The following is a 14,403-nucleotide window of genomic DNA, read 5'->3' as shown; positions in this document are numbered from 1 at the left end:
GTTCTAGTAGGAGTCATAAACGATGCGATTGTACGATGTTTCAAAGGATGTGTGGCAAATATTTTCATGCAGAGAACATGACAGTAATCCGCAAAGAGAATGTATTTTAAGCTTTAAGGTCAACAGAGAGCTTGCTATTTGGCACTTTTGTACGACGTTGGATGTGTTTGGCATCACAATGAGCAATATGACATCATAACAGTTGACCCGTGAAGATCCAGTGTAGAATAGGTCTTAGGCAACCCATTCTTGCCCTAAAAGGCGACTATGCGTGTCATAAGAGGCGACTAATGGGATCGGGTGGTCGGGATCGCTGACTTGGTTGAAGCATGTCATCGATCCCAATTGTGTGGATTGATGCTCATGATATCAATGACAAGAATAGGTTGCTGAAGACCTAATCTACCCCGGGTCTTCACGGGTATGATAAGTTTGTGTGAAGTATTACAGTGTAAAGGAACTGCTGGACATATAGAGCACCATATTGTGTTTACAGGCTGTTGTCAGGGATTCCGTAAATTCAGATCAACAACCCACTCAAAATACTGGACTCAACCCATGCCACTTCACTCAATATATTTTTGTATTACAAAAGAGTTGGCATTTTATTTAGTCGTGGTAGAATGGAGATTTAATATTTGAAACCTCATGCTGCGCTTTTGGTTCCAAATTCAATTTAGCATGGTTAAATCTACAGGTAACCTAGCTCTACATTGAAAACACAGTATGTTTATGTCCTAAATATGATGCGCTGCCCTTTTGAAGCTTTTAGGTCAGGGGTATAAAAATATTTCTAAGTTGAAAACATGAAACAAGATACCGGTATATTTTCTGAGAAATTCCACTTATCAAACTGTGCACTGCACCTCCTCTATTTTAGTATGGAAACTGTTCCCTAAATTTCAAAAGAATGCATGCAGTGCTTAAAATGTTTAAGTAGAAAAAATATAAGTAACCCAATGAAAAACAGCTGTATTTTTTCAGAAAATCCAAAAATTGAAATCAAACCTCACACAGCACCTGTCCTATTAATACACAAAGTTTGAGAAGAATCTATGCTGTAGTTTTCAAGTTATAAGTCACACTAGAAAATGTCCTCGGAAAGATTAAATCCCCGACCTTTTATGGTTAAGAAACCATTAATTTCAAGCAGGGCTCATGGAAATAACATTAAGGTTGCCTGACTGGCTAACTTAATTTTCTTGTGAACTATAACACATTATTCAGTTGACAAATGTGAAACGAGAATATCATGTTAAAATTGTCACAAGCTAGATATGATAAATAGCTGAGTTCTGATATTAAGGATGTACTGTAATATTTGTCATGCTTGAGATGATCCATTGTTGTAGTTCTGCAAGTGACAGAAACCCAATTGATTTTGACTGTATTTCTAACAAAAGTAACATTCACTGAAACTTGAATACCAGATTTTATTCCTTGTATTGGGAAATGTAAAAGTGCATTAACACTGTCACACACGCTTTATTTGTAAATTTAAGTTTAAAGCACAGATGGAATGAAATTAAGACTTAAAACTAAGTACCATACCACAATAAAACTTTTCACAGTTTGCAGTTATTGAAGCATTTATTTTGTGATATATTTACAGTAGGGCTGGGACGAGTTCAAATTTACTACCCGGTTACCCGATCCCCTATTACCCGGGTACCCACTGTAAGTGTCAAGAGTAGGGAACAAAATGTCAGATTGGTAATTGTTTTACCGCAGCCCTGGCTAAAGCTATTCAGATACATATATCAAACAATCAGATCATGCATACACTGAAGTTGACTGAAGCTTTATTTTTACTCAAACATTTACAAGTCAAAAGGAATGAGTGCATCGTCAGAAAATAATCTTAACATTAGCGACTTGTATTGTAACCATTGAGCTATAGTATGTTTTTGTCTTTAAACAAAATATAACGTGACCAACCACGGGTCTGGGTAGTCCTGTGGGTACCCGGGTCCTATTCAGGGCCCACAAGACTCGAGTACCCGAGTCACCCGTCCCAGCCCTAATTTGCAGTGTTAAATGGTAGTGTTTTCTATTTTGGAAACAGAACACAAACTCAACATATGAGTGTTAGAACATAGAGACTTTCAACACATCCTTTTGTCTAACATTGTGCATGATACACAAAAAATAATAACGGGTGGTATAAAATGATTTCACAAGGTTTGGTTGAAAAGCAGTGCCGCTTATTATTAATGGCTAAAATGACAATACATGAGCAAACTCGATTATTTACAGACCGCCGTCATTTAGTTGAGTTGAAATATTGGTGAGTGCTTCGTTAAACAACAACAAACAAACAAATCAGACATAACTAACCCAAAGGATCTAAGAGGCACGCGTGGATAACATAAGATGCTAAAAGATATGTCTTGAGCCATATCGATTTTAATCATACTTGGTGGCAAACAAATTTTGCATTCGCACTGTTGACACAACCACAATAAAACCGACCATAACCCACCTAAGAGACTTCCTGGCAGTTATAGTTAGCGATCTGTACGTTAATATAACAACAAGCCGACCTTCGACAGTAAACAAATGCGTAAACAGATCCGCCATGACAGTAGCACTGAGCGCAAGTAATTAATGGGAAGAGTCGCGTCCCTTGCAAGATGTATACCACTCGATAAACGTAGCGCTGTGGCCTGGTCTGGGAAAGGGACGTATACTGACTCGACCGCGGAAACGGCAAGACACAATGTAGATTGGTTTTAAAACTTTTAATTATATGAACGATTTGAAGACAATTATGAGTGGTAGAAAGAAACACCGTTCACCAGTGAAATGCGCCGTGTTTCAGGCAATGCAAAGTGTAGACATAGACTCTCTAAGCGAATGTAGCGAATCCGACATTCGACCGGTGCTCGTCAGCCTTGTTCGTATGGCGTTGTGCTCCCCTTTGGAAACAAGCGATAGTTGGACGAAAGCAAGGAAGGATGTCTTGAAAATACTGTCAGGTCTTGACGTTGTGAACAGCATCGTCGCTCTGTTATCCATCGATTTTCATGCATTAGAACAAGACGTGAAAAAGGAACAACAATTGAGGTTACAGGCATTTTACTTATTTTACTGTTTTACGACTTCACTGTCTCACCCCCTCACACATCAGCTGTAATTTACCCCACTATTAAGTGTCTGGCGCAATCTCAATCATCTGCGGCTCACACAGCATATTGGGGTTAATCCATGTTTCTGTTTTCAAGCTTCAAACTTCATACATGTTCTTTAAAAGGATGACAACCATTAGGTAACTTTAGACGTCTGTTCCAAAACCTTTTTAATTTAAGTCCACTAGTTTGAACTTGGCTCTTGGTATCATTTTGAGTAGACTATTCTGTTATGGCATTTATTGGGTGACAGAACTTGAATAAACAGAAGTTTACCAAACTCGAGCTTCGGACTTGTGGCTATAAAGTCGCAGACTGTAAACAAGCAATGATAATAATGATGGATGGATGGATGTTAGGTAACAGTATTGACCAGTGCATAAGTATTAGATTTATTTGCACAGGTATGACTTCCTAAATACTTGATGACTACATTCAGTGTCAAAATTGATAATCCTACAAAACCAGTATATTGTCATCCCTATGGACATAATGGATAGTCGTTGCCATGACCCAGTCATTAGTCTTGCTCTATATATCCTGATGTACCCAATTTTCGAACCGCCAATGTGGAATTGCTGATATTAGATAAATAGGTGACATTTGAAAATAGGGTACTGGACGATACAGTAATACAAGAGGGAACTGTTGATTATCCGCTGATTATTTAATTTTTTTTATTAATGCAATGTAAGACTTAGATATGAAAATTACCCGTTAAATTACTTCCTCTGATGATACAAATCAGAGCCAGTGCATTGTGTTTAACTATGGCCCCCCTACCCCTAAAATAGTTGTGTATCAGATAACCCAACCCATCATTTGACTTGCAACCCAAAAGATTTTATTGCATGTGTAAAAAGTTGCGTGGAAACTTGTTTTTGACATTCAGAATGAAGTAGGAAATTTCCGTTGGTGACACTACCGACTTCAACAAAGTCAGAGTTATTAAAATTCCACATAAGGCCTCAAATATGTTTTCCATTAAAAAATCTTGTCCCCCATGGCACATGCCTGTTCATCACAATTTATCGTTTCTCTGCTTAATCTATTATTTATTTAAGACTCTTGACACCAATATTCTCAAGTGCAATTTTGAACTATTCTCTTGTTTTCAATTTTATTAGTCATTTGAGAGCATAATGTATGTCATTTAAGTCTATTCAAATTGAGTCAAACTCATTATTTCTTCATCCAGTGTGTTGAAATTGCTTTCAGTGGTATTAAACAGTGTTAACTTTAACATCAATCGCCTTGGCTGAAACAGATTGTTCTTTAATTCTGTTGCTGTTAACATTTGATACTTCAGTCATATCATAATGTGAAGTTTAATTTGAGAGGATTGCTGAAAATAAAGTTTATCCATTTAATAATGAAACTCAAAATCACAATTGTTTTTTGTTGCTCCCAGAATGTAGCAGTTGGGCATTGGACTTCAACCTTTATTATTTGTAACATCAACTGGCAGCTGCAGTTGTTGAATGTTTATGTTTTTATCCTCTAGTTACTATGACATGATATAGGTTACCTACAACAGTGAAACACTAGTTTGTAAACACTTATTTGACAGGGAAGTATATAATTAAATTTAAAAAAATAAATAAATCAACAAAAATATTATCCAACCAATCAACCCCCTTTTTTTCAAGGCAGTGTTACCCGAAAAATGGCTATTATGTTTTGGGGCCTCACGAGAAATGAGCCGACATGGATCCCATCTTCCAAGTTTGATCATCCTTAATATAATGATAATGATCATGATGATGTTTCTGTTAACTCGTAATTCATGTTATTTCACATACATGTACATATCCTTTGTGTATTTACGTTCTGCACAGCCTTATTTTTTTTCAGATTTTTTTTTAAGACTAGTCCAGAGGACTAGTGTGGACCTCATTTCAGGTAGCCCTAGAGTTTGTAGCTACCCGTAGTCCTGCTAAGGTGAAACAGATATGTTCGCTATGTTTACATTTTCTGTCAATTGTTTTCTGTCCTACTATGTAGCAAAATGGAAGCCTTGAGAACTGTTTCAGAAGCAGGCATAACCATGATCACTAGTCTGGTAGTTTGAGACATTGATGTCGCATTTTTTTCTACATAACTTGACCTGTGAAGGTCCGTGTTAGAATAGTTCTTCAGCAACCCATGCTTGTTGTAAGAGGTGACTAATGGAATCAGGTGGTCAGGCTGACTTGGTTGATGCATGTCATCATATCCTAATTGCGTGGATCAATGCTCGTGATGTCAATCACTGGATTGTTGGTCCTGTTTCAATTATGTACTGACTGCCGTTATATAGCTTGGCTATTGCTAAGTGCCATGTTAAACAGCAAGGAAACAAACAATTAAATAGCTATGGACTAGTTGGATATGAACAATGGTGTCAGTGGTTCACAATCATGGTCCTAAAATGCTACTGGTCCGTGAGGACTACCATCATTGGATTTTTATTTATACCAGCACAATTACGTATTTTTGGATAGCCCGCTAGTGTGCATTTCAAAGCTAAGTGTTGAAATCTTTGTTCCTTTCAGAGCTAAACTGGGAGGGAACCAAGGTGACAGTGTTCTTGTGTCACAGCTGCATCATGGGCTTGCGCTGGAGTTTGAACGGAGTGATGCACCTCGACGAATCCGACTGTTACTGAGTGAACTTCTTTACATCATGTCCGAGGTAAACAAAATTTAGCTGTTTAAAAACTGAGGTTTGTGTGAAAAATGCATTTCCATAGAGTACGAGACCCATATTGTTTATCAATTCACAAAAAGTGGGATATGTGTCAGCAGTGGTCTGTCTGTATCCAAAATGTTAATCATTAATGTCGACAAGCTTAAACTTATTATTTTGCAACATTTTCTGTCCAAGTTTATGTTTATATGTGGATTATTCTTAGCTGAGCACACACGGACAAAGAAAAGAAGATGACTAGATTGTAATTTTAGACCAGTAGCTTAAGTCATAGATTGATAGAGATGTATAAAAATCTTTGAGCAAGTTTACCGCCATTTAGAAAGTGGATGTTTACTAAAAACAAGACAGAAGGGGAATCCAGGCTTGACGCTTGACACCAGCCAATATGTGTGGTGGGAAGAATCTTCTAGCCATGTTTGAAGATCACCAGCCCAGTGCACATAGTCTGACAATTGTGACATATGGCATGATATTAAGCACAGGGTTTTACTGGATCTTAAATCCTGCCTCCTAGAATCATGAGAATTATTAAAATTATTGAAAACAGATACACAAAAAAAATGCAGAATGATCCATTTTGACAGAGAATATTAGTGATTTCATGAAAAATATTATTAATCTTTATATTTTCATCTAAGAATGATGCTGCTATTTAGTTTGGTACAACTTACAATGTATTTCTGATGTAATCATTTAAAAAGTACAATATACACAGTTGAATGCTTTGTGACCTAGCTCTAGCACTAGCACCTGGGAAAGTCCATGTTCCTTTGCAACCAACAGACTCTAAACATGAGCAGTCTTAAGTCACTTATGGTAGAGTACTGTTTTCAAGTGCTCACATTTCCCTGTTACCCCCATTTTTCAACCTGGGACCCCTACAATGAAAGGCTTTGAATCTCCTTGACCATCAAAATTACAGAATTACAGAACATATTTCAGAAAATACAAAAAGAAGTATGGTAACTAGACAACCTTATTTGTTTTGTCAGTTTCAAAGAATACATTTGTATTGGTCATTTTCAGATAGGTGAATCGTCCCTGTTTTTTTTAGGCCAATAGAAATATAAAAGTACAAACTGTAAAATTCATTGGCATGTAAAAATGATGTATAGAGGGCTGGCATTGTTGTGGAGTCGTGTAAACTTTGGGGTTTTAGATATGTTTCAGTGTAGATTCTTATTTTACACATCATTTGCTTGATAACAGTGTTAGAGTCTACTCCGAAATGTTGCTATAATTGTTGTAAAGAGGTTGATCATCAATACAGTCTTGTCATCAATGGTCATTAAATGTACTTATGTATAAGAATATAGATGAAGGCACAGCAGAAGTGACAGCATTATATTCAAAAAGACAAAAGCTTAACTCAGCTTCTCAGACTGATCGTTAAGAGTTGCATGCTCCCTGTCTACAGATAAAAGAACAGTCAAAGGGAGGTAACTACCAGAAGCAGAGTGAGTTGTTTGAGAGTGAGGTATACCTGGAGGAGGTGTGCGATGTCCTCTGTATAGCTCAAGCTGGTGAGTACAGAGTGCCTGCAATATACCAAACTCACTTTACATACACACAGTCTCTTGTCTAGTTGTAAATATTGCAAATATAAAACAATTAGGGTACTGCATTTGTTTGAAACAATGCTTGCATATTGGCTAAGGCAATCCATAACACAAGAAATTAAGTTGGTTTTCACCTTGTATTATTCACCTTTCTTGCTAAAAGCATGCCAAGAATTATGACTCCACTAGGATGCACTTAAACGAAACAACTGCATTGCAGTATGCAGCAAAATAAATAAAAATATTTTGACTTTTTTCTGCCTCACACAATTTGTTTCTATCCAATAATAAAAGTTAGTGAAAGTCCAACTTTAAAAAATACATATTTTATCTTATCCTGACTCATGTGTATGTAAAAGTATAAATGATATTTTTACTCTGCAAAGTACATTATTATATGCTCTGCATGAGATAATCCATTTATTACTGCCTTGCAAGCTATTCCTATTATAGATGTGGCATTTCTTTGTAAATGATATGAACAATAATACCTGGTCATATTTCTAGAAGTGCTGTCAATAGCTGAAATACTGCTGATGCGTGATAAGCAGCATCACCCTGTCATTCACTATTCTGTATCCTCCATGTATGAGGTGGCCTCCATGGTCTTGTGGACAGAGTGTCTGCCTGGTGAGAGGAAGGTCAGTGGTTGGATCTCCTGGCCAGTACCAACAAACATCAAAAGGTGGTACTCCTAGTTTTCCTGCCTGGAGATTGGCATTAAGGAGATGAAACTGGTTGGCTTGGAGTCAGTATAATGTGCTATATAAGCGCAATAATGTTGAACACAACATTAAAACCCCATTTCCCCGCACCTTAGCTTAAAGTATGAGCTGTAATAATGTATGAGCTGTAATAATGTATGAGCTGTAATGTTTGTAGAGTTGCCGAACCTCCTACCAATGACAGAGCTAGCGGAGGCTCTGCTGTGTGTGAAGAACGGAGCCTGGTTGCTGTGTCAGCTGGTGTCCAATTCTCCACAGTGCTTTATGACAGGTACTAGGACTTACAGTCTCAAATCAGATTTTTACTCCAATACAATAATCTCCCTCCATAGAAGGGTGCATCCATCTTCCCGAAGCAGGGGACTGTATAAGACCAGTTTCCACCCTTGCCGAACTAGGCTGGAATTTCTGGCTCGATTGTAGCCCATGCAATGTCTATTTCGAGTTATGTCCCTTCTATGACCAATCAGATTCCACCTCTCATATCACTTGTATTTGCCTCAAAAAAAATGGCGGTGCCCAGTCAAGACGATCTGATTGATGATCAAGGTCTATATTATAATAAAACAGGTCTTATTAATTCTTCGTGCAGGGAGGCATTGTATTGGAGTGAAAGATCTGGTTTGTTAACTCTAAACACCCGAACAGCCACAGGCTACCTTATATCCAGGGAGTAGCAATAGGCAGAGTTGTGTCAGTCAGTCTTGCCAGGATATGCTTGTCTTGGGCTTCAATACCAGATTCACTCCATGCTTGTTGGTTCCAGTAACATGGAAAACGACTACAATCTGCATCACTTTGGCACTTTCTGATACATTAAACAGACACAACAATTTTGGTCTGATCTTACGGTCAATCTACAGATACTAGGTACAATTTGCTAGTAAGTTATCAAACTTTAGATGATAATTACGCACTCTTGCCCATGAAGTTTGGAACTATTGATTGTATATTTCTGTTATATGTCTGATTTGTAAGGTGTTTATAACACAGAAGGAAACAAACATTGTTCCCAAGTTTATTGAGTTAGGTCTTGCACCAGAGAGTCCGTGAAGATCCGGGGTAGAATAGAGGCGACTAACGGGATCGGGTGATGAGGCTCAGTGACTTGCTTGATGCATGTCATCGATCCCAATGCGTGGATCGATGCTCATGATATCAATCACTGGATTGTCTGGTCCAGACTCGAATATTTACAGACCGCCGTCATATGACTGGAGTAGTGCAGCATTAAACAACAAAGCAACCAACCAGAGAGTCATGCTGTCTGGCACAGTGTTCCAGATGCAATGTAACAGAACATGTGTTTCAGTGTGTAGCAGCCTGGTGTCGCGGGGGGAGCGTGTGGACGAGGAGACGCTGGGAGGCAGACAGAGGCTGGAGATGCTGAGGATGTTGTGCACCATCAACCCCAAGGAGGCTCTCAATGTCAGGAGGATGTGTGTAAGTGCTGATGGACCAGCCAGTGTTGTATTGGGGGCACACAGGACTGTCGAAGGAGCTGTAATCCTCTGTGCAGAGTTGCTGCCTTCGGGCAACCCATAATCATGGGTTGGAATCCCAGTTTGACCTGATAATGTTTCTAGATTTGTCAGCAGCAGATCTGTTCTCATGGGTTTTGCCTAAGTAAAACGTCTGTGACCTGCATCACCTCAGGCTTTCCTCCCACATCAAGCTTGCGCGCAGTGACATGACTGAAAACTTGTTTGAGGGGAAACTCACGAGACATTTCTTGAGTAAAACCCTAATGCAGTGTCTTGTTTTCTAGATCCAACACTGTACGATGCCTGGCTTAGCAATAGCTTTAACATTGCAAGTAGCGGAAGTGTCTCACTCAGAGGAGGAACTTGTCTCCTTCGTCAGCTGTTTGTTGCTGGGCAATGACCAAGCAGTGAGACTCTGGTTCTCCCAGTTCATTAAGGCTGGCCAGAAGGTGAGTGGAAGCTCAGTTGTGATTGGCTGTGTGGAATCTGTGACATAACGCTTTGTTTTGATCAACTCTAGTTGGCTTTCTTATGATTGAAGACGAGTCAGTGGGAATGATACCCAGAGGATAAGCATAATTATGGATGTTGTTCAACTTATTGCATTTGGCCTAAGGTGACTCGGGAGTTAGATAAAAAAAGAGGCATGAGCTATTTTTGAAGACAGTTTCTCATACCACAAAGGTATAGCCATTAAAGAGAGCTGTGGTCAATTAAACAAGGCCTGTTTCTGTATCTTCAACATGCCTACGATTAGGCTTAAGAAAATAAAAGAATTGGTTCTCAGGCAATGGTTTTTGAAAATATACTGCGGGCAGGTGGTGTCTTTTTTTGGGTGTGTGTTCAACTAGTATGTAACCAATAAACAACTTTGTACAATCAACCTGGAAAAGGGCCTCCCTACATAAATGTATTCCTTGATGAGTAAAATACTGGAATACAGTATTTGACCACCGTCGGACTTGGAATATTTTTTATTTTTTTTATAAAATGGAAATAAAAGCAGAACATGCGGTGAACTTTACTATAATGCGGGCGGTGCCTGAGAACCAAGACTATTATTTTTTTTAGCCTTACATGTATAGCAGTGAAGTTACAAATACCTATCCATGAAGTCTTGATGGTCTACTGGTTGATACATGCAATGATGATCATCAGCATTATTAATACAGGTACCGGTAAGCATAATGGAAAATATAGGACTTATCCTGTGTTGGCAATGATTTCGTAAGAGGTGACTAACGGGATCGGGGGGTCAGGCTCGCTGACTTAGTTGATGCATGTCATCGTATCCCAATTGTGTAGATCGATGCTCATGATGGCAATCAATGGATCGTCTGGTCCAGACTCGATTATTGACAGACCGCCGTCATATAGCTGGAACATTGTTGAGTGTGGCGTTAAACAACAAACGAACAAAATGTTTTCTTGCTTAGTTTAAGGAAATTTAAATGTTCACAATGCTTCCTGACAGGGAAATACAAGCTCGTTTCAGGTAAGACATGAGAAATATATACTACGGTCCACATTCAATAGGCTGTTTTGATTCCAGACTCACTGTGTAAGTAGAACACAGGGCTGGATCAGTTGTCATCCTTAATTGAGATGCAGTTCAATGAAAGCTTTTTGACTCAGCACCTGGCCTGCACAAGTTGTTGGTTAAATACGTTCATGGTGGCACAGTTGTCAGCACAGTTTTAGCTCACCTTACTGACAGTCAGGTGATAGCCTGTTTGTCTTGCATGCATCATGTGTTGTCCATCATCCATCATAAACAGCTTCTTATACCACTGCACCAATGAACCTGAAATTTGATGACTCCACAATCTGTTCAAGAGGTTGCAATGTGAAACCTATTTATGGCTTTTATTTGTCCATTTTGGTTCAAAATATAAAGAAATTTGGCTTGTGTTAATTTACAAGAGGGGCGGACTTATATGTTCTGATTTTTGCAGTTTTTAAAGTTTTGACCTTGTTTTCTCCTTTGTGTTTTGACCATGCTCTTAAATTTTCTCCAAATACATATTTGGCCCTGTAAACTTCTGAAATGGCCTGACTGAGGGAGATGAACTTTAGCATGTATGTTTTTCTGATGATGTCTTCCTATTTTGTTTAAATCATAACAGGCATAAGGATTTCAGTGTTTGTTCTCAGTCCTCATTATTTGCTAAGGAAATATTTGAATATCATTGCTGACAGAAACTTTTGTGAAGTGTCTGTCTTTGTTACTAAACGATTGACATTGATATCTTGGTGAGCTACATGTCAGGTATTTTGTTATATTGTAACAAATTCATGCCATAATTAAAGTGTTTTGTGAAGAGAGACATTTCTAAGTGGAAACTTTAAACATGATCACACTGTTTATGTTTTACTTGTCCTGATATGTATCCCATTTAAATTTGCAATAATCCTTTAACAATGTGTAACATGTTCATTGTATTCTGGTTTTTAAGACAACAAAGTAAAAGTTTAGCTGACATACTTAAAAAAATCACTTGATGTAATGTCAAAAAAAGTAAATATTGTACTTTAAAGACATCAAAACATAACCAGACTGAATTCTGAATTCTCTTTCTGATTAAATCCTCCTTGGGGCACTTATTGCATTTTCCAGGCGGATTGACGGATGACATATGGAAAGTGAATTGGGTGTGAGTTGCTTCCCTTGGCGTTTGGCGCCAAAGTAGGGAGAGGCCCTGTTTGGGTGGTCGTACATCATACACAAAAAAATGTTGTTTTTTAGTGTGGTAAAATTTTATTAGGAACAAAATAGTTACAACATGTCATGTAGATTTTCTGTAGCCTGGAAAATGCAATAAGTGCCCCAAGGAGGATTTCATTAGAGAATTCATAACCTCTACAGGTTTGTAAAAAATTTTACTATAAAGTCTAAAATCACTGCATGCCATTTTATAGACCTTTGTAAGACTTAAAAAAACAAAATATTCTTGGTTCTCAGGCACCGCTGCATCATCACAAAGTCTGCTGCACATTTCCTTTTTATTTAAATTTAAAAAAAAAGAAGAAATCCTTAAATATTCCGCGTCTTGAACACACATGACCCCGGCAGTGAAATGCTTCAATACTTAAAAACAACATGGATTTTTTAATAAAACATGATGATTTACAGATTCAATGGTATTTGTGTACTGTATGGCGGGCAATGTTTCATACGCAGAGAATAAGATAAAGTGTATTTGTCTTGTAAAAAAAGCCGGAAATAGCGATCAGCTGTTTACATATTTCCTACGATCTATGGGTGATTTAGTTTAAAAAACATTTATTGTCATGCCCAGTATCATAACTGAAAAGAAAATTGATATGAAGACTTTCTATCGCTAACAACTAATGTTCCTTTCAAGGCGAGTTCATGGTGAGTTGATGGGATTTGCTGATCAGTTGCTGATGATTTCTCCGAAATTAATGTAAACAAAATTGAATGTAATCTTAGAGAAAAGTAATATAATGGATGACAGCGTAAGTCCAGATACACAATGAACACTTTTATAGCCAGATAGTGTAATAACAGGACTTATTTGCGTACTTCAGTACAGATTTCTTCCGGTGTTGTGTGATCTCGTTAACATTTTTGCATTGTGAAATAGAATCAAAGCTCATTGTATGTGTGTCTTATGCTCTTACTGGTAGTCCAACGGTAGTCATACACTGTATTCCAGTATTTTACTCATCAAGGATTACATTTATGTAGGGAGGCCCCTTCCCAGGTTGATTGTACATAACTGTTTATTTGGTTACATACTAGTTTAAACAAACCAACAAAATTAAACACCCGCCCACTCTATATTTTAAAAAGCCATTGCCTGAGAACCAGTTTTTAAATTATTTTTAAGCCGAATACTGAGTTTTAGAACAGTTTGTGAAATGGTAGGTATTGGTACAGAATTAATTGTCTCTTGTATCTTTTTTTGTGTGAATTCTTTTGGTCCACCAGTGAATTATTACAGACTATTACAGGCTATAACTTCGGAATGACTGAAAATTGCTTTGCATCTGTCAAACATCACCTGCCCATCTTATGGTTTTGTTTGACAGCGGAAGCGTGAACCATCAGGCTGTATGCTGTACACGCTGCGACAACAGCTGCTGGACCAGGTGACCTCCATCGTTCCGGCCACACGGGGAGACAAGATGGCAGAGAGCGGTGTGATCCAGGCCAGCATGCTGATACGGCTCTACTGTGCTCTGAGAGGGATGGCCACACTCAAGTAGGTGGAGAGCTAACTGCCTGTTGTAGGGGTATGATGAAAGGTCATATGGTCAAGTATAATTTATCACTTTCTGTGCTATCAGCAGCAACAGACTAGATACTTATAGGTCACATGTTCTTTTGACTAGGTCATTTGATGAGGTCACATATTGTGTTGTCTAGATACTCTGATGAGGAAATGGTGGCTCTGCTGGACCTTGTAACAGCTCGACCTCCTCCCTCGAAAGCTGGTGCTCACTTCATATCCCTGGGACTGTGCACCCTCATAGCTTGTCCGTATCTCCTGGGGTGAGTACTTTATATCCCTGGGACTGTGCACCCTCATAGCTTGTCCGTATCTCCTGGGGTGAGTACTTTATATCCCTGGGACTGTGCACCCTCATAGCTTGTCCGTATCTCCTGGGGTGAGTACTTTTTATCCCTGGGACTGTGCACGCTCATAGCTTGTCTGTATCTCCTGGGGTGAGTACTTTATATCCCTGGGACTGTGTCCCCTCATAGCTTGTCCGTATCTCCTGGGGTGAGTACTTTATATCCCTGGGACTGGGCACCCTCATAGCTTGTCCGTATCTCCTGGGGTGAGTA

General features: G+C 38.6%; 1 protein-coding gene across 3 annotated transcripts in view; it reads left to right on the top strand.

Annotated features, from left to right (window-relative positions):
- The first annotated feature begins 2,680 nt into the window (after positions 1–2,680).
- The window catches only part of LOC124110417 (integrator complex subunit 2-like), a 34,713-nt gene continuing 22,990 nt past the window's right edge, over positions 2,681–14,403 (top strand). For 2 of the 3 annotated variants that reach the window (XM_046469775.2, XM_046469773.2), the window contains exons 1-9: positions 2,681–3,066; positions 5,663–5,801; positions 7,237–7,342; positions 8,261–8,374; positions 9,416–9,546; positions 9,872–10,036; positions 11,062–11,082; positions 13,644–13,816; positions 13,981–14,106. In XM_046469775.2, coding sequence (XP_046325731.2) covers positions 2,750–3,066; positions 5,663–5,801; positions 7,237–7,342; positions 8,261–8,374; positions 9,416–9,546; positions 9,872–10,036; positions 11,062–11,082; positions 13,644–13,816; positions 13,981–14,106 — 1,292 coding nt within the window. In that variant the 5' untranslated portion in view covers positions 2,681–2,749. The remainder of the gene's footprint in view (positions 3,067–5,662; positions 5,802–7,236; positions 7,343–8,260; positions 8,375–9,415; positions 9,547–9,871; positions 10,037–11,061; positions 11,083–13,643; positions 13,817–13,980; positions 14,107–14,403) is intronic. The other variant, XM_046469774.2, reaches the window with a different exon arrangement.

This window comes from Haliotis rufescens, unplaced genomic scaffold (assembly GCF_023055435.1).
Source record: "Haliotis rufescens isolate VD_foot unplaced genomic scaffold, xgHalRufe1.0.p SCAF_15, whole genome shotgun sequence".
Taxonomy (NCBI): Eukaryota; Metazoa; Mollusca; class Gastropoda; order Lepetellida; family Haliotidae; genus Haliotis; species Haliotis rufescens.
Note: the sequence above shows the minus strand (reverse complement) of the source record. Positions and strands in the feature narration are given on the sequence as shown.